The following is a 26,243-nucleotide window of genomic DNA, read 5'->3' on the forward strand; positions in this document are numbered from 1 at the left end:
GATTTCATTGAAAGCTTGTTTTTAAAATGGCCATCTATTAAAATACATAATTAAAACAAATGAATTCTAGTCTCCAACCATGTTAACAAATTTAACTTAAAGACTATCATACCCATCTCATCACAAAAACCTTGAACAATGGGTGGGATTGCAGCAAATAGAAGAGGGGTGAAGAGGAGAATATTCTGTGTGTCTATACATGCAAAGTTGAGCTGTCAAAAATAGCCTCATCTAGCTGTCTTGCAGTCAGTATTGATAGCTGAAATCACTGCTATCTAGCAGCAGGTGAACTATACTCATGATTCATTATTCAGTTTTGAATCAGAGGGCATATCTGATTCCCATATTAAAACTCAAGTACTACTACTATTTTATCAATGTCTATTCCAATAAAAAGACAAGGAGTGTTTTCAAGGAAACGATCATTCACTATGTTAACCATATCAAACAGGATCATGGCTGAAAACAGTTTTCTGTTTGCATTCTGCATCAAAATCAAAAGATTTTTTTAAAAATAATCATTGTCTGTAGACAGACCCTCCTATTGAGTTCTTAAAATTAAAAGAAGAAAAAATGCAAAGTTCTGAAAATTAAAATAGATGCATTTTATTACTTTGTTGGGAAACTGAAGCATGACATGAATATTTAAACAATTTGCTTATTCGATTTTAAGTGTATCGATCTTGGGACTATGGAAAAACAGTACTAAACCAGATTGCTATGAAGCATTGAAAAAACCTTAACAATGCATCTGAAAAACACTGCTAGGATAGTTCACTTCTTTCTTTATTACTGCCCACATTTTTGCAGAAGATAACCACAGTACCTTAGAAAGCACCACCAGATACTACAACTAATGGCATATGTAATAAGTCTTATCATTGTTAAATTATATAAGCACATGTGATTTCAGGTTCCTAACTTCCTCAAATACAGAGTTTGTCCTTTTAATAGTTTCTTCAAACAGAGGTAAGGAAGAAGGAAAACTCAATATTTAACTTTTTGTTTAAGCAGTAGTTAACTGCCTCAAATTGGCAATTCATGTACTCTTTTGTAATGTAAATACACACACTGAATTCACCAGATCAGTATTTCCACAAACTAAAAGTTGGGTAAGTAACACTGTGTGTGTCTGAAATGCAGTTCAATAAACAAAAGCATTTCACAAATAGAAGTTCCAGTTCAGTAAGAACCAGCAACGAAACTCCTATACCTTGATGGACTAATACCTAACACCCTGAAGAAGGGATAGAGAGCTGAAAGGTTAAAACAACTCCACTCCCGCAACCCGCAAGGGGAAAAAAAAAAAAAAAAAAGCGCACAGCATTAGTATTGCAGGATTTAAAAGCAAAAATAAAAATGCATGTCACCTCCATTTAAGAATTTTCAGAACTATTTGAATGTAGCTAACCTTCCAAATGAGAGGCAAATTTATATTTTTGTCTCAGGTTCAAAGTAAGTGAATCATCTTTCTGGTTCTTGAGTAAGCAACACAATTTCTCCATGTAATTCTGTCACCTTCCTCTTCTGCTAATATCCCTCCTTCTCCTCCCCTCAAACCAGCACATCAACTACTCTTTCATAAATATGTTTGATTTTAGATTACCCTTTTCCAGCATGACTTTTGTCTACACTCTCATGATGAGTGGAAATTCTGAAGGGCCTTGGTCCTTGGACAACACTGTTTTTAGATCAGTAAAATAACATAAAGCCAATTATTACACTTTTATTTCTCTGCATACAGTTTTATAGAAGCTTAACTGTAGAGCTTTAGGAAGAACCTCAGGTAATTTAGACACAGCCTACAGATGAAGTGTAATTGGGCTAGATCCTTTACACAAGTCATCATCTTACGGGTATTAGAAGAAAAAAAAAAAATACACACAATACTGACCATACAACTGAAACATGTACATTCTAAGGCTACTACAATGTAGAGTAAAACCAGTATTAGTTTCAGCCACGATACACATTTTCACTATCAGAATTTCCTCAATGATTAAAAATTGTCTTTAAGCAAAGAAGGTAATGATCTAAAACATAGTGCAGAAAAGAAGAAACATTCCTAAAATACTTACTGAAGTCACCTGCGAGAAACACTGCTTCTGCTCCTGGTGCCCACTCTTTGCAATATATTCCGCCATCCACAAACTGATTAACTCCAAAGGTTTTGTAACTTTTTGAAAATTTATCAAGGCCGCCTTCACTTTCTTCAATGTTCTTCAAGCGGTTATAAAACAGAGAATACCTTTCAATGAAAACAGATAAGATCTTTTAGAAAGTGCCTTTCTTACATAAACAAGTGTAAGAACACTAAAAAAAAAATAATTACATGAGACACACTGTCACACTATGTCCTAAGACTACAATATCTGATTCGCTGTTCCCTACAGAAATAGAAAAAAATACCAAATACAAGCCATACAATTTTTTCCCTGGTTGTTACACAGTGCAAAGTTGTAGTCTTCGTATTTGTCTGTATTTTCTCTACTTTACGGGAATGGTTTGCACTGTAAATCCCAGACTACAGCTCCTGATTGGCAATCAGGAAATCATAGTATTACTACACAACAGGAGAACTTCACACTCTGAACAGCCCAGAATTTTTTCCCCCATCTTATTAATATTGGACACAGGCCTCCCAGGGAGAATTGTATAGGCCTGCTACATCTCTCACAGCCAGTTTTAATAGGCAATTTCAGGACACTGAAAAGTTTGCAGTATAGCATGTAAGTACGGATAAACTAGTCTGGCACTTAAAGAAAGCAGCTCCTTGGGCAACCTCTTTACAGCAACCGTCAGCATCACTCTGCAGACCCCTGACACTTCAGTGATTTGGAAAACAAAATTACCACTTCGCAAAAGTAATTGTTTGGATCATACCCTACTTATACCAGTAGGACTTAAAATGCCTTAAACCTCTAATGAAGAAGTTTGCTAGCAACAGCTTGGAGATTTTTGACATATTTTGCTGTTTTTCTCCAAGAAGTTCCCGTAACAAGAAACACACACCAGGTATACCATATAAACAAGAGGGTCAACTCTGACTCCTAAAACGTGAGCTATTATGTGAAGAACCGCAGCTTAAAGCTTCAGTTGAGCATTTAATTAATAAAGGTAATGTTATTTTAACTTAACCAGTAAATAGACATTAATCCTCTACTTTGGAGTAATTAAAGGCCAATTCTAAAATGAAACTTTGAAACAAATCAGAGCATTAAGTTCTGACACTGCAAATAGGCTACCTCTTAAAAAAAAACAAAAAACAAAAAACAAAAACCACAAAACCGAAAAAAACCCAAACATAACATGTACAGGGTTTTTTTTGTTTTAAATAAGACATCGCCACTGTAATTAGAAATGTGTTTGTGTTCTCCACAAATGGAAAGGAGTCTCCTGAAATGTATAAAAAATAATAAAATAATAATACCAGCAAGAACAGCTTGTCTGCCTCATTACTGTATTTTGGAAAAGGAAATAAAGAGGCAGAACAGCACTATGGGTTAACACCTTTTTGGTTTAAAAAAAAAAAAAAAGAAGAAAAAGAAGAAGAAAGGTAGCCTGTTTGCGATGTCTATTTATTGGTTAAGGTAAAATAACATTACCTATATTAATTTTGAGCATTATGACGACTTTCAAGGTTAATCTCCCAGCAAGTTTTTATTATGAGGACTAATGCTCACCTTTAAAGACAGTAAGATTTGCACATGTCTTAGGATACACTACAGCAAAAACACTTACACATTTTTGCCCATCCACCTGCACCATTCCTTTCAAATTTGCTCATGGGTATAATCCTGGTAAGTGCATTACTAACTACTACTGTGGTGGTGATCAATTTCATTTATAGCGCTTGAGGTAGAATATTTTGTCAGATTCCCAAGTATAATTGTATTACATACATGCACAAACCCAGCTGACTCACAAGTTTTAATAAACTGCAATCACAGAAAAAAATTAATATAAATAAATTTTAAATACAGAAAAACAGAACAAGTCACAAACAGCCTCAGAAGTTCAACACATGTTTGGTATAGGCAAAATTACTCCATTATTGAAGGGGTCTCCCGGCACGAGGCAGGGGGTGGGACGTATTTTCATCTGTATAGCTTTAAAGTTTTAGGCCTTCCTTTAAAACATATCGGTTATATTCTACGAGACAACAGTGTTATCTGCAAATTCCTATTTCTCAGCCATACATAAGCTGTTTCAAAATTGCTGCCTGTCAAATATATTATTTTTAACTACTTCCACTGCAGCTGAAGCAGGAACCTTTCTCTATATGCTATAGGCAGCTGTTGTAACTCCAAAAAAGATCTTAGTGCAGCAATAAGTTTGACACACTTCAAATAGAAAAGGTGTTTTGGAATAGGTTATCTACTCAAAATTAATCCTTTTCTCCCCATACTTGGTACAAATACATTTTCACAGCTTTAAGAACACCTTTGGCTGGATGTGGTATTTCCCACATTCAGAAAGAAGCAGAATAAGTGGCAAGCTTCACCTTGAACTCTAAGTCAGTAGTACATAACTTCGAAAGCTGGAGAGGAAGGAAATGATACATTTATTAACACAGAAGAACAGCAGGTCACAGAGAAGGACTGAAATATCTGTGCAGAAAAGAAAACCGCTATGATAACACTGTATAACCTAGAGGTGCACACACACTGATGGCTTACTGCTGCTCCTCGGTGGGTCCTCCCTAGCAAAGAAGAATCAAGCCCATTCATCTCATTCTGAGGAAATAAGCAGCAAACAAATTTTGAATTTGAGAGTGAGTTTAAGGGTTGGCAGGGATGAAAACGGACTTTCACAAAGCAATTATGTGATTTATGTCTTTGGGTGAAAATCACTGACAGTAATACACACATTGTAAGCTCTGGATTCTTGTTACAGAAGCAGTAAGAGCACATCCACCATTTCAGCTTTTGTCTTTCAGTAAATCCAAAGTTTAAGCAATCAAAGAGATCGTGGCCCAAAGAGACCATGACACTTAATAAGTGAAATGATCATGAGTATTACTGTAAAAGACTACTCTTTTAGCTCACTTTGCAATAGTGGTAAACAATATCATGTGCTCAATAAAAATCATGTATTTTGGGGGACGGGTTCAGGGGTCAAGGAAGGGAGCAGATTAGAATAGTTGTTGACCAAGGATTTAAAACATTACTGCAATAATAGCTTTTTATATAGGACAGATTTTGTACAAGTAATACAGCATCATGTACACTCAGTAACAATGCTCCTTCAATATTCAAAGCATATTGCTTGCGTCAGAGCAAGTAAATTCAGGTGTTACTGGTACACCATCACTGCAGAAATCATGATTTTTGAAACAGCTAATGCTCTTCAGAATTGTTTTTAAATTATAATATTGAAAGCATTCAGGTTTTATTATTTTTAACCACCTCCTGAGATTAGCAAATATAGAACTTTAGTTTGCTCTAAGTTCACAAAAAAAACAGCTTTTGAAATGTATCAATTCCTTGTGCTGTGAACTATTCCAAAAACCCATCTCAGGACATGAAGCATCTGGGTTACCCATCACAGAAGGTCCTGTAAAACAGCAGAAGCATAGTTCTGCATCCTGTTGCTGCTTTAAAGGATGGAGTTAAGTGTGTGCTTCATGATCTGGATTTAGGAAACACAAGGTTTTGCTTTCACAGAAATTTCGGCTTTGATTTCTACATTACCGAGGCTTGTTAAACTTTTTTATCTTCCAAACTGAAATCCCAAGATTACACACAGAAGATGACAGGAAAACATTTTTTTGTTCAACTGGTTCCAAAGATCTATATTGTTCACTAATAACATACAAGTGCTAAAAGAGGAGAGCTAGACTTTAGATTGGTAAAACTGTATTTCGTGATCCCCTCTTAACACTGAAAGTTATGTCATGTTCAGTTATGCCTATATACTCATATGACACATATATATGTAGTCAGACAGACTCTGGACACATGGGACGCATTTCAAAGGTGAAACAATCCTGTAAGATTCTGGGCATGCGAACAGAGTCAACAGCAGCATCCAGAGCTACAAGTCAGGACAAAAGGCTGACCTCTGCCTTCATACTTCTCAATTCACAGTTTAATGACTGCAAAGTCTTTCAAGATTTTTCTGTTTCCCTGCACTGAAATTGACACTGAAGAGGATTACAAGGTAAAAAGTGTACTAAATATGCCTTGAAAAGTACAACCTTTAACTCTGGGACAAAAAAAAATAAATGGAGCAACAACAGGATCCACAGAGCTTCAGGTATAGAGGAGTCTGAAGTAAATGGAAAAAGTTGTACATTAAGTCCCTTACTACAGCCAAGTACAACACAACACATCTAACAAGTGCAGAAGACAGCAGAAGAGGGTTGCTTTCAATGTATTCCTTGCTCCTGAAGTTCTTACAAAACAACAATGGGTTTTAAAACTAAAATACCAAAGCTAGGTGTTTTCTTCAGAGTTACTGGAAAGAAAGACTTCACAGTCTTCACATTTTCCCAAGCACACATAAGCCCAGCTTGAAACAAGGCATTTGGTAACAGAATGCTACTTTTACACCAGCATTTTTTCCACTTTTCTACCACTGTTTCACTGTGAAATACTGGTAATCGTAAACATCATTTGAAACAGGGTCACAACAGTCTTTTCCTATTGTTACATTCATAATTTGTAACACAGCATTGCTTTAAATCCCACGCTTTATATGCAGCTTTGTTTAAAGCCTTACAATAGAAGTGTAGGAATTGGCTGACTTTTCATCAAAGCAGGATTAAAACATCAAACATGAATTAGTATAATGGCTACCCAGAAAGCAAGCATCTTGCCAATAAAATAACCTTCACAGTGAAGGAGTAAAGACAATACCAACTCACTAGCTACTCCAAGGTCTTAGATTTCAGGTGAAAAACACCCTCAAACATTTTGTCTTATGGATACCTGGAAATCTAAAAGTTATACAGTCAAGTTATACAGTTATCAGAGAAGAAGATCAGAGGAAAAGATGGCATGAAAACTTTCAGTTCAATGAAAAGCTATACAGTTCTTATCAAAAGCAACAGTGTTCTATTTATTTGCTAACCATGATATACAAAACCCTCCTGATGCTGTAGTTCCTATCACCACTGACTTCATTCAGCTATTGATCCCATTAAAACTCTCAGGCAAATGTTAAAATGAGTAGCTTCAGTATGAAGCATAAGAATAAAAAAGCCAAGCCTGCCCCTTCCTTCCCAAAGTCAACTGCCTTAGTGAAATAACACTTCTGGCAGACCATGGAAGTCTCATGGTAAATCAGAATACTGAATTAAGGCTCCACATAAAGCTTTCAGGTCTTTATTCATCCAAGCAACCACACGTACTAACTCCTTCCTGACCACCTTGTAAAATGACAGAAAGGTATTCTAATATCTTAAACTTTAGAAACTAAAGCTTATCTGGTTAAATCCAAAAGTTCTGTTTATTAATCTAAACAAACTAGTATAAACAAAAAATTCCTTCGTAGCATACATGATACCCTCATTTAATCAGTCTGGTGCTGAACTCCAAGACAGCTGCAAAGCTTCAAGGCATTTTTATGCCCATTCTCATTTTTTTCTAAAGTTGTAGTTACTGGAGTTTATAGAACAGTCAATCAGCTTATTTTAAAACCTGTGGTATCAACACTGAAATGAATCACTGTGGTCCCTCTTCTGCTTTTGGTGCTGATCTTAGTAGCTATTCATGTTTTAGATTCATTTTTTCCACACCAGCTTTTGTGTCATGATTTATTTCTACAATATTGGTCCATTAATTAATGCTAATTTATACAAAACATGAAAAAATAGGAGAGACTTTGGTAATGGTATCTGGTGTCCATATGGAAAGCCCAATTCTGCAGATACCAGAAGGAAAAGGATATGAAAGAAAATGCCCAGTAAGGTGCTCTGCGTAGCCAAATCCTCCCATTTTCCAATAAATACAACATTTACAGTAATACCAGTGTTAAAAACAAAGCTACAGTCCAAAAGAAAAGAAAACTCTCCACTACTTAAATTTGTTACATCTCTTCACATTTCTTCCTAGGCAGGTGTTGGAAGGACTAAAATATCAAAAGCAGAAAGGGAAAAATGGTTTGTTTTCCCCTTTTCCTCCTCAGTTAAACAAAAAAACGTTAAGAAATGTTTCATATTTCATGATACCACTTATCCTATTTACCAGCTCAATCCTGAAGCCTCTTAGGGGAATGCTGCCTCTTATTTTCAACCTTCCACTCTTCCCTGCTGCAGAAGAAGCTGTATCAGCATTACAGTAAAGAAGGGAATAGGAAAGCAAAGAGGCCATCAAATCCTGTCCTGTATCATCACTGATGTATCATGAACAACACTATTCATAAAGTTACTAAGATTTCTGAACTCCATTTTCAAAACTGCCTTGGGTCTTCCCACACTTATTACTATGACTGGAAAACTGCTATAGTGCTCTGCTGAAATCATAGGTTCTTCCCAAAATCCCCACACAGCAGCTCTGTTTAGCAGCTAACATACCATCACCCTCTGCTCCAAAGTTACACTGACCTGAAATTCTCCTGCAGCTTTCCAGTCACAGTACCACAGCGTCAAGAATAGGGCTCTGTTGATTCTCTGGGGATTTATGTTAGGGTGTGGTTGTTTGTTGGTTTTTTTTATTATTTTAAAGGATTCATAAGTCTTGTAAACAAGAATGCAACCCATCCCAGCTCTGGAACAATACTGAGATAGCACGCTGGGTTCCGAGTTGGTGAATGAAGCTCACTACGATAGTGCAGGAACACTGGGGCCAGTGGTGTGGAAAAGAAGTCAGGCGGTGTGAAACTCATATTCACCCACTGAGGTGGTAAACAGATCTTTATGTGGACCATTCCCTGTTTTGGTATAGATCCACTCTTATCTCGTGATCCCTGTGGACAATCAAAAGGGTCAAAAAACTAACAAAAAATCCAAATCACAGTATAGATGCGCCACACTTTCACCAGCATAATAGCTCCATAGGATAAGGAATAAACTGCAACAATTTTTAAAGGTTAATTTTTCTACAATAATGTATTAGTCAAATAATGTATTTCTCAAATAAAGCCACACTTTGAAATCTGGCAAATAACTAACCAAAATTGCCCATTTTAGTTCTGATAGTCTACTGTAGGAACATAAGAAAGGATTAAAAGCTAGTTCTGAATTATATACCAAGAAAGGCTGAGAGGCTGCAGTTCTCCTCCTGATACCACAGGCAGCCCATTCTTTGGAGAATGATGTCCAAAATCTTGGAATGCTGTCATCAGTTAGCAATGATGGGTATCATCTAAGGCCCTACACCAAACGTGTAAACAGCAACTGCTTCCCTGAAAAAGCCTTGATAGCTACAGAAGAGGAACCGTTTGAATCTGAAGATGTGATGTTAACACTTAGGTCAAACTTCTCAACTTAAGCAGCTCTTAGCACTATGCATCCAGTCACAAAAGTTCATCTGCAGCAGTAAAGTTTGCTCAGAAAACTGCTATCAAATCAGAATCCCCTGTGGCCTGCCACAGCCCTCAGGGTAACCAGTCAAATTCAAAAAGCAACATTTCATAGAGCCTGCCTATACAATAGGAATTCCTGCCTGCAACTTTGATCTGATGCATCTATACAGAGCCACATGGTCCAGGCTCACTGGATGAGGGGCACCAGCTTTTTGATCTCCACCTTGCAGTCCACTGTGTGCAACAGGTATCTTTAACCACCATTAGTAAATCACAGAAGTGGTAATTGCCACTTCACAACGCCAGCTGTAAGGTCTCTGATAAAGACTGTGCTGTACTCTCATTGAGTTTTCCTGGAAAGCCAGAGTAGAATTAATTTCTTTCAAGGCAGTCAAAGGAAGAGCACACGGGAATATGAAACTGGACAATCCTGAAACAATCATCACTAATAATACCCATTTCTATTCCTGCTGTGATCCCTACCACTTCAAAGAAAAAAAGAAAAGAAAATGAAAATAGAGGTTTAAAATGTAGATGCAACGACTCTGAATATTTCAAAATAAAGAGTATAAGGCCATTCACAAATTACCTTTTCTAATATTGCTGCTATTACTTTGAAGATGCAGTTACAAACACTTTCATTGACACCAAAGCCAGTGCAAAGTCCCTGCTCAGATTAGGAGTCCCTGATTCTCATCTTCTCCTTTACTCTGTGTTGATTATTTCCACAAACTGTCATCATTCAGCTGCTTATAAGGGGATGGATTGAAGGAAGACAGCAATAGGATGGATCAAGTTCTTCCTAAAGCAACTTTCTGCAGCCCAACAAATCAAATGCATCAGACCGTGCTGCACTAGAATTACATGGCAGAAGCAAACTCCTGTTTGCAGTTGCTTCTTCAACTTCATTTGTCACTAGTGAAAGTGTATCAAAACAGAAGCCTTGAATTTTATTTCATTCTTTTCTCCACCTCCCTTTCCTCACTTTTCACTCCATTATTCAGAGGATTACACAAAGTAATCACACTTAAGGAAAATAGTAAAGGCACAGTAAATCTCAGGTAGGTATGACTACTTCAGAACAGCAGATTTACTGTATTTTAACACAAATCGACTTTATAGTTTTAGATTACAGACTTGCACTTTCTGTATAGAGAAGTCGTGTCTCATTCAGGTAATCTTTTTAATATGCATTTAAATAGATTAAGCAACCCCTGAACACATGCAACTTTTGGAGTGTTAGAAGAATTCTGAGAGATATGTTCTATGGGATAGCAATGGCTAATGTTAAGAGATCCAGAAAGAGATGATAATTTAATTTTGCTTTTCTGCAGGTTAAAAGTAAAGATCTTACATGTTTCTGAAATCACGATCTTAAGAAGTCTGTGTGAGGCTAAAACTGAATTTCCCAGAGGTTCTAGTTGCTCTATTAAAAATATTCACTACACAAGTATTTTGCTTTTCTCCAAAGTCAGAGGCAATTTAACATACATTTTCAGCTGAAAACTAAGGATTCTTCAGGTTGTCCAATAATATTTAGTTCCTCTCAGGTATAATAAAATTAACTCTTACCCAAATAATTTGGGGATCCAGTTATTCCAATAAGGAACTTACACAGTTAAACCATTTCTGTTACAATACCTACCAAAGAAATAATCTGTTATTAGTTAATAAAGACTCCATGAGGCAGAGAACTCAAAATCCAGCAAGAGAAGCAAAAACATCAAAAGCAACTTTTCCAATTTCTCTACTCTGCAGATAGTGAATAAATCCAGACTCTCCTTGGATGTTCCATGATTTCAGTATGGAGAGGTAACACAGCTTTGTGTCTCCAACCAAATGCAGTATCTTAAAAAATAAATATTTGCTTGTGGATAATTAATAAATAATCACTTGCTTTTCTTGAAGTTATTCATACAGGTCAAGTGACCAATTCAGCACCAACTTTTTCTAATGCAATTTAAAGTACAGTGATATGCAAGTCAAGCCCCAACAACAACAGGCAGTCTGGTACGTAGGAACGCAACAAAACATAAAAACTGCCAGAAAACAAAGGGAAACTACAGAGTTTTTCTTGACATCTTACCAGCAGTTGCTGTTTCTAACAGAGAGGTAAAGACCTGTAAGCTATGAAGTCTAATAAAGATAAATACCTTTCAGTAGTATTTTAAGAAGATTATTTGCTGACTTCAGTTCTGGCACTGTGCTTTCTGCACAATGCAGGGGACTAGAAGCAAGCCTCTTCCCTGCTTTAAACATTAGCATAATTTAGTGGCTTCACCAGCATTTGACAGCTGTAGTGTTTTTGCCATCAGCTTTGTAATAAACATGCACGGTGCTCAATTTGGACCCAAATGCAGGAGTGATTACAAGACGTATCAAATGCAAACTTAATGCAATCATTCAGCAATAATTGCTCCACTGACCTATCTAAGCCAATCCCACTCCTAAGAAAACCCTTCCCCACAATATTTAGCAGCTCTTACCCACTCCACATGTTTGTTCATCTATCACCCCCTTCAGTTTATTAGAAACACATGGATGCACCCCGCAGTATAAGTGTAACAAATTACTAGTGTTTAAAAGGACCAAGAGGCAATTTATTTTCCATCAGAAGCCTAGTAAACTATTTAGAGACATCAATTCAAGTGAGAGGGAAGACAGAGAAGTGTATACCTAAGTATTAACACTTGCTACAAGAAAGCCATTTTATCTTTTACCCACTACTGAGATAAAAGGTATATAGTCACTTTTACCCTAAACTAAAAGACACCCTCAAATAAAAACACAGCTGCCCCAAAAAACTGTATGATACCAAGCTATGTTACAACGGCCCCAAAGAGCACAGCTATGTATATTCTGTACCTGCCAAAGCACTCAAGACAGCTTCCATGTCATGAGGGAACAGTCAAATAAAACACCAATTTCAAAATAATGGGAGTTCTATATGTTTTTCCCTGTATATAAGGAAACAAAGTAGCATAGCATACCAGTACATACCAGTACCATGTCATTTATTTAGTTCTACACACTGAACATTTATCAGATAAACACTTTACAGCTGAGATTTCTTCATTGAATAGTCATTGTGTCACTATCCCTCTGCTAAGTAGTCTTAATTATGCATGAATTGTACACTATAAACTCTCTTCTACCTACAGTAATTTCCTTCTCAGTTGTGATGATATCCAAAGCAAGTTGATGGAGTTCTTTTTGAATTAACGTAACTACAGAGAAACTCCATCATATTTGAGCAGAAAGCTGCAGAAGCGTAGAGATATTTTTTTTCTTGGAATCAGTAGACTAAGACTGCGTTAGCTCATGTTTCATATTACACAAGAGAAAATAAACTGAAAGGTCAGTTGAACAGTTACAGCATTGCCCTTTTCCAAGGTAATCAGCGGAGCATGTAGCAAAGACATGAACACAAGCGTGACTGGAAAGACAGTAGCTGATAAAGAGGCTTTTGCTGCCAAAAGTATGTGGGACAAAATACCACTCTCAATGCCCGTTGAGGAGCGTGGCATACTGCAGGCCTTACTTCAGTAACTCTGATTTATTACTTTAATTTGAAATTGTGTTCTCGTTAAACATTCAGGTTTTCATACTGCCAAAACACACTAGAATATGTAATACTGAACATTAATCACATTCTCAGGTAAGCCACAGGAACAGTATCATTATTAATTTGTTTGCAATAGCGACAATAGAGTCAAAATTTCATCTGGTTTACTAGTGCATTTTTACTTTAAGTACACAAATTTTTCTTGTTATGCAGTACTATTTAACAGGAAACTGTAAGGTAGATTTCCCCCCTGTATGAAAAGCAGTTTATTTTTCCTCTTAGAAGCATGTAGTTATTAGTGGAACCTTCCAAAACAGTTTCTGCTCATATTAACATACACTTCAAAACACCTTAACCTGGAAACAATTCACTCAAATGTTTTATTTATCAGAATTATTTTTAATGAAGCTCCAAATAAAAGCATATCAATTCCCATTTGATTCCACGGCCAACTATTTCTAACAGACTATCTTTGTATTAATAGATATCAAGGTCTAGTTGGAGGAAAGTCAATGGTTCCCACAGCACCAGTACAAAGCTGGAATTGAAACACAAACTAAAAGCAGTAGCTACGAAGAGCCTTCAGGGGAAAAAACTCACAGAATGTCTTAAAAAGAATTGTGACATGCCTTTTGGTGGGGAAATGTTATTACCTCTTGCAGGTCTTCTAACCTGGAAGTGTCAGTCAGTATCATTTCTATCGCAATTATCTGTGTGGTGAGATGCAAGTCCGCACACTTCCTATGGGTTGTAAAAGCTTTGACCTAGTGACAAGATAGTGTGGACTTAAGTAACTAATAAATTTTGTTTCAGTTGTTTAAATAAATCTGATTTGAATGCTGTGGATGGTGAAGTGTTTTTAGTAGCTTGCCACAGCAGTAAACATAAGCAGCCACCTCTTTCTTTTCAAATTTGGATTTCAAGTCTACTGCATGAGTTTGGCTTCCATGTTCTTAGTAATGTTGCAAGTAACATTAACTGGCATAAATGAAGCTCAACACAATGCCAAGAAAGACTTACCTTTCTAAATAAACACCCAAGAAGTTAAGAATCAAAAGTTTAGTTGTCTACCAAACGGGAAAAAGCTTTTAATTCAGAAGTCACTTCTGATTATTTCAAATAAAACACCAGATATTCCTCCCTACCCTTTGCCACCCAACCCACTTTAGCAGGCACATTACATAGTTATTATTGAATTGTTATTTGAATTTCCTAACAGAAAACCGCACAGCTGCTCTAGGCACAACTTCATGTTAATTTCCACAACTCCTACTTTACCTCCCCTTAAAGTATGTTCCAGAAATTAAAAACAAAGTTTTGATTTAATGGATCAGATCAATAGCTTATATATTCAAGCAGTTCACTATTTGAAAGTTACATTAGAAAGTTAAATAAAATCTTGTCATCCCCTGATAACCATCAAACTAACAAAAATCCCCCTTGCTACAAGGCTGCTTCCTTGTCAAATCTGAACAGAATTAAATGGATAGCCATCTTAAGAGGCTGCCAAAAAGTTGGCTAGAGAAGTACCCACAGCAACACCCGGCTGCTTTACTACCCCATCAGACCTTGCTCCCTGTAACAGCATTCCTCTCACCTAGTGTGACTCAAAACCTACAGTATTCCACCCAATTAAATAACTCCTTAATTCCTATTAGTTTAGCCTCAATTTTAGGATGTGCATGTATTCATACGCTACTTAAAAAAAGGTGGTTGGTTTTCCCTATTTTGCACACAAATAATACTCCCAATGTAGGTTTCTTCCTGGTCTTCAAGTACTTGTCACCAATTTTGGATTACATCTCTGTTATTTTACTGAGAACAAAGAAAATTTCATAGTGGTCCCATAGTGGTTCAAGAAAGAAAAGCATGTGTGAAGTTTCTACATATAAAGAATAGATAGAAAAACCAGTACTAAACACAGGATGGGAAAGAAAGGTATACTTTTGCTTTTGTTGCTGACCACTGTGCCAGTTTTGACCAATCTTCACTGGTTTGATCAGGGAGTGTTTTGTTTTCTATTTAGGCTCAGTAGATGTATGGAGCTATTCACATAGACCACACATTCAACTCACCAAGCACACCTGGTCTGCTAGCTGGGTTCCCTGTAATGCCGAAGAAGAAAAGCAGCCCTTTTAGAAGACAGTTTTAAGGAAGAAAATCTTACCTCCGGTGACTGGAAAACAGGATCTGGAGGGATTTGAGGGTGGCAGAGGAACACCACTGAGCTACTTTTCCTTCTACATTATCACACCAGCTTCAGATGCCTTAGCAGAAGTACCGCATTGGCTTCACAGCACAAGCTTATCTAAATTTAATTCTTAACTGCTTTCACTGCAGACAGTACCAACAAGGAAAGCCAACCACTCTTAAACATTTATACAGTCCACAATGCAAAGCGTTTATAATTTAGTATCAACATACTAGAAGTATAATTAGAATTTGTGTCCTTACCAAAATGTCTGCTCAAATAGTCCCAGGCAATCAAGTCTATTCCCACAGAAGGTGAGCAAGCAAAAATCATGCATTGCTGTTGCCTGCTGCTGTGAATAGCTGTATACAACAGCTTACTTCACTTACGGCCAAACATTTTCAAGGTGCCGTCTAAAAGCTGCTCTCTTTCCAGACTTCAGTAAGAGTGAGTACAAAGTTAAGAAATATGAGTTATTAATCAATTTGTACCATAATCCAGAAAAGAGAAGCATGATCTTCAATCTCTCAGTAATTATTTTGAATATTCAAGTGTCTTTAGAAAACAGAAGATTTCAGATTTACATAGCTCAGCCGTTCTTCTGAAACATTAAGCTACTGCATCTACAGATCTTTAATCTGACTAAAACTGTATTAATTGCTGCATACCAAAAACATATTAAGCACTTAACTGCAGAAAGAGCACTACTTGGCAGTTGTTGGATTCACCTCAACCACATACCCACCTCATACGATTTAAGCTCATAAACACGTATGACAAAGCTTCCAAGACACCTGCCTTCTGATGGGACTGTAGCTGTATTTGCTGTTAGCGAGGAAACCCAATAATCATGCAAGTCACCATTACTTTGCAGCTTCCAAGCATGTTAATCTCTTATCTATAATAAGACTCATATGTCACATTAGAAAGCTTATGATTCAAGGTTTGAATTGATATGCCTAAAGAACATTGTAAACAAAAGAGAGGGGGGAGTATTATCTTATACTGCATTACTATGTAGGACTCATAGGTCACCTACCATAAATGACTCAAGACTTGGTGAGACAGTGAGGTGTACATCAGAATGTTAAATATATGAAGTGCTGAGGTAACCTGGGACACCACAGAAAGCCACTCGCCACAATTCAGGGGATTATGTAGAAGGTGGAAGCAAAATCCCACAAACAGAAAGCCTGGTATTGCCAGCTTTAGTCATCCCGATATGCTGCACACCCGAGTGCAATCATAGTCTTCCTCTTATAAAATACTATTGGGAAAGCTTCAGAGATCATGGAATACTAGCATCTGGCTACTACCAGGAGGTAAGAAATACAAGAAGAACAAGCTATCTACTAGGTAGAGAAAATCCTGCGTTTACCCATTCAGATTCATCTTGCCTGCTTAAGACTCTATATGCACCCTCTAAAACAACTACTAAAGTTAAGAGAAGTCTTCCATACCAGATTTTCACATAAACTTTATTTACACAGAACCTTTTGTATACAAAATTAATACTACCAGACATTGATTTGCTTCAGATGGATAAATTTAAAACAGCAAAAAGGTCAAGCTATACAATAATGGACTATATATTGGATAGGATTTCCCTTTTTCATGAATTGCCACCCTCGCTAGGACATTCCTATGACTATTTAGCATGTTTTTTTCCTCTTTATAGAAGAATTTAGACAATTTACACTTGCTGACCTGCTTGAAAATTTGTATTTTAAAGTACCTCTCTCTTTTTAAAGTACAAAATAGAAAAAGAAGTGTAGTATACTCTTGACTTAAAAAAAATGTAAATACATACAAGATTATCTACAAATCTGGATGTTTACATTAGGTATATACCATCCTTCTTTCTCCCCTCTCCCACCTGAAACACATACAACAGAACATAACAGTAATAATGTCTTTTATTGGAACTAAGCCTAGCAAAACACTGCTAGCTCCAATTGTCAGCCTGGAGAGCTGCCAAAGTAAAGCCTACAAACTGAAGCCAAGCAGGACAACAGGTTAGTCCCAAAGCCTCCGTCGGCACAGCCTCCTTATTTGAGGTCAACTTGATACACACCAACACAAGGGAATAACAAAGGAAAACCATGAGCCAACAACTTTAGGAATTCACAGTCTGTCAGGAAATTAACCTCTTCATTTATGAACTATGCATCAAGAATAAAGCTGGCAAAGACTTCTGAGGCATCATGGAAGAAAAAATAGTTAGGTATGTAACAAATTAACGTGGTGTTTTTTTTCATCACAATATATTCATTACATCAGAGTAGCTTGGATATTTATTAGTCCATAAATAAATCTATAATCTGTGAATTGTATATATTGCCTCCAACATTCCATATTTTAACAACTTCTTCTCGAGAGCCTGAACTCATGTTCAGCTTCTACAAGGCTACACATACGTTAGCATCTATAGGTGTAATCTCCTGTTCTTTCCCTCCTAACACATACAGTTTGCGTGCTGCCAGTTAAAAGCCTTTTTCAGTTGTCATCTGAATTAGTACGAGATGAAAGATTTCAGTGTAAAACATATGCAAAAATTGACAGAGGGGGTGCCAATTAGATAGAAGAGAAAAAAAATTTGCTTAGGACCAGCACCCCAGAGAGGGTGCAGAATCTTCTCTGTAGGTTTGACACCCAAGAGAGCAAAATCCTGAACAATCCAGTCCCAATTCAACACTGACCTGGTTCTAAGCAGGAGGCTGGGTCACAGAGCATTCAGAGGTCCCCCCAACCAGAACTGCTCTGTGAATATTTAGTACTTTACACTTACTGAAGCTATCCAGTTCTGCTTAAGAAAAAACAAAGAACATGGCAAGATATATAAAAACAATGCACATAATGACAGAAACACTACAAGCTCTGCAAATGCCAAAGCATTCTAACATAACTTAGATTACTGGCAATCACATACACCTCCCCTAAGCTTGCATTAAGTTTTCTTTGTATATCTATGCACATAGATAAAGGAATTCCACAGTGCTAAAACAGACAAAAAACATGGACAAAGCAGCCCAGCTGTTACCTTGAAACAAGTTTTGCTATTGCTGTTAGGCAATTTTTCCTTAAATACCTTATTCACGTGGAAGTTTTTGCCATGTAATTTAAAATCAGTTAAAGTAGCTACTGACATGTGTAAGCTGAACTTTTATCTGTTTTTGTTACATTTTTACATTACATATTACATTGTTACATTTTGTTACATTTACCTGTAAAATGTTACAATAACCACATATTCACAAGGAACTGATAGACCTAGTTATGTTTATTTTAGTTCCTTACATACAAGTTCTATAATTGCATAGTAAACACTATATATGTATTTGTGTGTATACACATACAATGTTTACTTTATAGATCTATAGCTATGGTAGTGTTTCAAAGCATTCTGGAAATGTGAACCAATTTAATATGCACATGAAATCCAGAGTTCCTAGCACCAAAGTATAAAACATTTTGGGTGGGGGATTATGGATGCAAGTTTGTATTCATACTGGACATTATCCAATACTACAGATTTTTTTTTTCTTCTTCTTTCTGAACCTTTTTAACCACGTGGTGCAATTTTTGAGTCTTTCTTCCCAGGTAATTAATAAGAACAAAAGACAATCCATATCCCTGAGTATTCTGCAATAGAGGGGGCCAAACCTTCAGGAAAGGTAATGCTACCATGTCTCCTTCCTGAACCGAAGCATAGAACTGCTGTTCAACAGTGTTTTATCTCTACAGAAAAGGGATGCCTTATTTTCTACCTCACCAAAATCAGCAGGAATGCAAAGCTACCACATCTTATGTACCTTGATGATGATGATGAGCAATCCCCCTGTAATTGCAACTGTCAGCCTCTCTTTTATGCTACCAATGGGATTCCTAACATAAAATTGTGGCAATATATGACTTACAAAACCTAGGACCTTACCCTACACTTCAGCCAGATTTTGGTAACTTTAAATCAAGTTCATCAGCCTTAAAACTTGAAAATCAGTGCTTTAAAATCCTGAACAATCAATGGGGCAGAGGGGAAGTCCTTTACAAAGGACAACAAGTCTTCAGGATAGAAAATAACTTAATTCTAACTTTTTAAGTCAGCCACAATGTTCTTTGAGGCTTTTGAAAAGGTATTCATTACTGTTTGGGGCAGTTCCGTTCAACATGTTTGTCTTCTTTCGCAGGCCTCCCTTAAGACAGAACAGCATACTTCTACACCACCAGGGAGGGAACCGGAGGACAGTTTGACTCACTGCAGTGTGATGGCTACAATTATTTTAATGCCCACGTATTACACAGTCTCTCATGCAGCAAAGGGCTGCAACTATGCATCTCCCTCATTTTAAGATCTCTTGAAAGAAGCCTGGATTCTTATAGTCCATCATTCATTTACTCCAAGAAAAAAATCCTAATTATTATCACATTTTTCTAAGATGAGCATTTAGTGCCTTTAAGAATATGCGTGCTAAATGAACTATATTTCAAACATTAAGCTACAGACCATCAGCAGGTGCACTGTTTGACAAAGTTTACAGATACCTTTGTTCAGAAAGCCCTGGTGTGCCATTCCAATGCATTATGTCACACAATACACTTGCATTTGGTTATGACAAAAAGCTTTCAGCAACAGACCAGAGAGGTAAGAGATTCCCATAGAAAGTCCCTTCTCACTACCAGTCCTTTAGCAGAGGTCAGATACGTAAATGCAGGCCAGAACCATGGCCTCTTTCTCAAACCCAAAAAATCACACAGCTGGCACAGTTAAGTTTCACGTCCCACGTGGAGTCACAGTAGCAAGAAAAGCTCATTCAAGCTTACCAACACATGAGTTAGAGGTGCTGTATCATCTAAGTGTGAGGAGAAGAATAATAAGCAAGTTTCAGGTCTAAACTGAACATACGTCCTTCTTTCCCCTTATATGCACTGTACATACAGCTGAATAAAAATAAAAAAAAAATCCACTTGCCACATGACTTCTTGAGAGAAACTTTGTAAGATTATCAATTGTTCCTAATTAAGTATAACGTTTCAGACTGCTTACTGAGAAGAATCTGCAATTAAAACAAAATGTTGAAGGCACATCAGTATATGTAACAAACAGCATGAACAAAGACTGATTTGGACAGTATTAAAGAACTCAAATTGGTAATTCATCACTCTTTTGTAGTACTAAAGAGCTGCTAGAATTGCACTGCATTTACATTACACTTTCATTTTAGGGAGCTCGCATCTATAAGCCAACACAGTAGGATTTCAACTTCCATACATTGTATAACACTGTTCTGTTAAGACCCTTTAACAGCATACAGGACCCAGCCAGCAGAGTCTACTTCCCCACCAGCCCTCCCATTCAGCTCCTCTGCAGCACAGGCCCCTGGCACTTCCCAGCTCCAGAGCAAGTGCCAAGCACAGGCCCACAGCCAGGACCTCACTTGCTCTTTGTCCACAACCTTCCCTTTTAGCAAGACCTTTCCCCTCCTCCTCTTCACCTCGGTTTGGAGCAAAGACAGGCTTTAAACTCCCCAAGCAACAGGGCTACTTTTCTCCATATAGTTCTCAAAACAAGCAAAAGTGCCCATGATACATAATTCTATGAATCTCACCAAATAGCTCACACATAACCAAGATTAGAAACAAACAAAAACGAAACAACCACCAAAAAACACTAAATGAAATCCATTCTGTTAAAATGTTAAGGTAGCATGAAGGTAAAGGATGTTCTCTCATTAACTCATTATTTACATATTAAGTTATTAGGCAAAACAGGTAAGCAGTTTCAAAATAAGTATTTTGGCAAAGGCAGATGCCTATTAACATGATTGGCAGTGAACATGACATGTAACTTTTTACTAAAACAAACAGAATGCAAGGCTTACACTTAAAACTAAATCTTGTCACATTAGTGGTCAACTTGCTCTTTCTAGATCAAATTTCAGCACCAGGCAACCTCCATATTTGCCTTAAGAATAAATTCAGAGTAGCAACTAGTTGTTAGTGTTCTGGGTCTGTTTGGGTGTGGCTTTGGTTTGTTGGTGGGTTTTTTTTGGGGGGTGGAGGGTGGTGGTGGCGTGGGGGTGGTGAAAGCAACAGAAATTAACCCAGCTTGCTTAATTATTAATTTCCTTTTTGGTTTGTTCTCTCAGAAACAGAAATACTATTAGAAGTAAATTTAATTTGCACCCAGGACAGCTATTCTGAAGACCATTCAGTGAACTGCAAAGATTGCCAACATAAAGAGTCAAAAAAATCCTCACTGCTTGGACAGTTCACAGAGAGATTCAAAGACAGAAATTCAGATAAACCCATTCCCCAAAAAAGTCACAATGCACATGCACACAAACAGTGCCCCTCCCCATGAAATCCATGAATAGCATACCTTGGACACAACTGAAGAGCCAAATTCATCTAATTGCATTAACAACATTGAAGACTGAAGAACAAATGCTGCCATAATTTTAGTTTGTGTTTGTAATCTCCGTTATTTGTGAGCTGTATGTTCCAATCCCAGCAGCTCCCTACAAACTGCCAACATCGTCTACTCCCTCACCCCCAACAGTTCTCTTTAGGTTTCAGCAGTATGCAGCATGTTCTGATTAATGTATTGTAATAAAACTGAAATATTAAGTTATATCAATGATACACAATCAGCAATTGGTATGATATATTTTGCTCCAGAAATATTTTTGTTCTGAAAAATTAAAGACACAAGCCAGATGTGCCATAGACATTACAGGTTACAGAAACCACTCAAAAAAAACAGTTCTAGATTACTACCAAGTACATAGGTCTTTGATTATAATTTCCATCTTTCTGAGATCTTTTTCTTCCTTTGTAATTAATGCTCTGGAGGGAATTTCCTCCAGTACCTTATAAGCTGACGTGCTGCACTTGGCAAAAGAGAGATTTGCTATCAGCCTCAGAATCCCAAAACTCCCTGAAGACTATGAAGTGCCAGCTTGCACACCCACAATACGTGCTATGGATTGTTCCCCGTGTAAAAAATACACAACAAATCCTTACAAGGAAGATGAAAAATGGTTCTGGTGGCAGGAGGAAGCAAGAATAAGGGAATTAATGTGAATAGCAAACCAAAGATGCAATACAGAGTATTTCCTAAGAGCTGAAAACACACACAAAAAAGTTTGTATATTTTACCCTTTCATACTATTTAGTTAATGTAAGATTCCTCTTGAAATAATTGTGGGGGTTTTGTACTGTCAAAAATTTGCCATAACACCTTTTTTGTTTGGCTGAGTTTTGGTAAGGTATAAACATTTTCCATAATATAGGGCATCCACTGGAGTCCTGACATGATCATACCCAATAAAAAGCACATCATGAAAGTGAATAAACTCTCCTTTTAAGATTTGACAGTTACCTGCATTTCCAGGATTATAACAAATAGCAGTTACTTGATTCCACCTACTAATAGAAATTTCTTAGCAATACCTAATCAGGATATCATAACAGTAAGAATTTGTGAAGAGTCACACTGAAACGCACTGTTATTCTACCTGAAGGTTGATAGTCATCCTGCTTACATGCACATGATACAATGACACAATTATTTAAGCTCCCCGCATTTGACCAGCTCTCATCAGCTATCACAGCAGAGCACAAAGGAATGAGCCAGCAGAAGCAATACTCTACCACAAACGTTACTGAGATTCTGTGTGATCTGCAATTATAGTGTCACTGCAATAACCATCATGAAAAGTAACACTACAGGTTGCAATTACAACCTGTTTGTTCCACTCATCTTACAACCACCCTAACTATTATTAAAAAAAACTAACCACAAACAACCCCCACACCACCTTCATAGCTGGAAAATAGAACAGAAAACAGGAAAAGGCTGACACTTCCCAGGAAAAGATGTAATCCAAGGTTTTGTCACAACCTCTAGAGGTGGTCTGCAAATCTTCACTCAATGTTTCCCTTTCCCTCTGCTCTCAAGGTCTCCCTTTTTCTTGGCTCTCACTCCCATCCACCCTTTTTCTTCTCGTTGAAGCAATGTTGGTTTTTTAAAGTCTCAAAAAAAAGTTACTTAACAAGAATTTAAATCCATATTAGAATAGGCACTGCATGTGTATGTGTAGGAAATTCCACTGGCTTCTAACAAAATTTGCTTTGGCTGTATTATGAAAAGTAGAAGCAGCAAAGTATATTAGAATCTTGTGGTAGCATACGCAACAGTTACCCTCAACAGGCCACCATCTATCCAGGCTTCCAAGTCAGTAATTTTTGAAACATTAGATTTGAAATCTGACATCCTACACTGCAGACCAGCTTGTTTGCTAGGGATATTTTAACATCTTTTAATATGTATCTGTCATTCAAATAAGGTCATACCTGTATCTTTTTAAAACCCCTAAAAAATTCAATTTTCATAATCTTGATACCTGAAGTAAAGAATAGAGGAAGCAACAATAAAGCCAACAAAAAACATTGTACTTATATAGTACAATGCACACATATCAAGAAGTACTAGAAGAGAGCACAGTTTTTTCACCAGCTAGCAAGTTTTCTAAATGTGCTTGGGGAGGGAGGGAAAAAAAAAAAGACACATCTGCACAGCCTGGCAAACACTTGGTAAGCAGCTGAGTTACAGACACTTATTTATAGCTAAATAAGCCCTCAAAGCTTCATTTTAACCCCCACACACACATACAGTCCATAGTGTCTCATACTGCATGAACAAAAACAATGACACATCCCCCAGCTATACTTCCCACTTTATTCCATATCACAAAGGGACCTTTCCCAAGTTTACCTGTCAAGACCACAATTTTCTCTTTACTTCAGTTTCCTTAGTTTCTTTCATAGTTTACAAGTGGATCAGTTGATGAAAGAGTATCAATAGAAATAAAAGGAGAAAAGAAAATCTTAAGCCAAAGCTTCTAACGTAACAAATGATGCATTCATTGCCAAAATGCATGTACAACACTAGTGCCATCTCTACTGTTTTCTAGATGCCTGTTTACAGCTTACAGACTATTAGATTTTTATACTACTAGGTGAAAGCTCATACCCTACTGATTTTTGAGGTTTCTACAATACCTCTTCTCTTCTGTAGGGGAAAGCAAACCACAGCAGGAATATCACACTGATGAAGTGGAGCGACACCCAGAACACTCTTGACTTTAAATGTTTTTCATGTCCTTCCTTTCTACTCAGATAGACCTATTCATGAAGTCTCAGTCTTGGTTAGCCTATTCTGGACAAAGCTTTATAAAAAGCCAGTAAAGTCATTTACAAGCTGCAGGGATTGAGGACCTTCTTTGCATTGACATTTGAGAATCAAAAACTTCAGCAAAACAGATTCAGGAAGCTAATCCACTAGAGACAGATATTAAAAACCACAACACCCAATACCTCCACAAATAAACCTTTCTGGTTTAAAGTAAATAAAAACACACAGGCATATGAAAAAATTTACTGATATATACCACTACAAACTATGAAATACATTACAAAACCAGCCACAAATCACTGTTTATTCCTACTCTTCTGTTACACGGTTTCTCTGCCACAAGAACTGTTGGTGCCTCAACACAACAACAACAACAAGCAGCTTATCCTCTTTTTTGCTCCTAATCATCACTTATGCTTTTGCATGATCAGGAACATCAAAGCTAGGGTTTGGAGCCATCATAAGAAAATTATATTTGTTTGTGCCATAAGGAAACAGATGTCAGCTTTCAACCACTCCAACAACGTGGTAAATAAGTTGATTTAGTAATTTTAAGGTTTTATGCCATTGTTTCTCTGACACAGTTCTGTTTTACCATCCTGCTCCAACTAGCAGCACTCACAGAGATACCAAAAGTAATGCTACTAAAAAAAAAAAGACAAAACCACAAAAAACACACACATAACAACGCACAGACACAAAAAAAAAAAAAAAAAAAACAAAAAAAAAAAACAAAAAAAAAAAAAAACAACCACAAACATCAAAACACAGTGCAAGCAATTTCAGGTCTTTATTTTCCTGTTTCTTCTCAACAACAAAGAATCTTGACTTTGTCAGAACATCTGTTGTTTTGAACACACAAGGACTGGACAGATAAAACAGTTTGGAAAACGTCAAAAAGATACAAAAACCACTGCAGTTTACTGCTGTCCTCAGCACAGACTAAATGTTGTTGCTTCTATTAGACAAGCCTCATCAAGCATTTTAAGAAAACCTATCTGTGAAGGAATCTCAGTGGCATTTTTAGTTACGTATATGCTGCTGAACAAGGGTCAACAATACCAAGAGCAGCCTTTGCAACAAATGACCCACAGTAACTCATAGAGCCAAATACCCAAAGTCCAATATGTTTCTTTTTAGTGAAGTCCACAAGTTGTAGAAGTGTGGTGTCAAAATTTGTACTTCAGTGACAGTAACATCTAAAGGACCTACACAGGTGTACCTAGAAGCTGTCTCTGACTTTACAAAATGTGAAGTTTAGTGTTATAAAACCAGGTTTACATTAGAAGTGCTTGTTAATGTATTAGCAAATGCTGCTCTCGAGCAATATCCTTTTTACTGCAAAAGTCCTTAGTGCAGATGCCATTAGACCAAAGAATTCATAACTACAAGTTTTTTTGGGGTTGGAGTGGGCACCACCACCAACCTGTATTATCAAAAGCATGCTCCTGCACCTATAAACTGTATTTACTGTACAATCACTTCTCCAACATTGTATGCTATACTGACAATGTCTTTCTGTGGACTTTCTACTTCAATACCTCTGGTTTTTGGTTTCCCTGCCAAGCAATGCAAAGATCAGCCAACCTACACCCCAGAACTGACCAAGCATTTTTGAGAAAACCGTTATAATTGAACAACTTTAACTGACAGGTACAGGATTTGCAGCAAACTATACTGATCCCGCTACGTAAAGACAAACAAGCTGTTCAAAGGCATATCTGGAAAAGAATCAGATCTTGACAGACTTGGCATTTCCTACCTCTGCAGGGCCTGGGAGATGTTTCTGTCAAAAGTCATTATGGTCAAGGTGTTCTACAAGG

The 26,243-nt window shown here is 37.1% G+C and overlaps 1 protein-coding gene across 4 annotated transcripts in view; it reads right to left on the reverse strand.

Moving 5' to 3' along the window:
• Positions 1 to 26,243, reverse strand: part of GBE1 (1,4-alpha-glucan branching enzyme 1) — a 168,737-nt gene that overhangs the window by 127,375 nt on the left and 15,119 nt on the right. For all 4 annotated transcript variants that reach the window (XM_080374521.1, XM_080374522.1, XM_080374523.1 and 1 more), the window contains exon 2: positions 2,079 to 2,248. In XM_080374521.1, coding sequence (XP_080230647.1) covers positions 2,079 to 2,248 — 170 coding nt within the window. The remainder of the gene's footprint in view (positions 1 to 2,078; positions 2,249 to 26,243) is intronic.

Source organism: Falco punctatus (genome assembly GCF_963210335.1).
Source record: "Falco punctatus genome assembly, chromosome: 2".
Classification (NCBI taxonomy): domain Eukaryota; kingdom Metazoa; phylum Chordata; class Aves; order Falconiformes; family Falconidae; genus Falco; species Falco punctatus.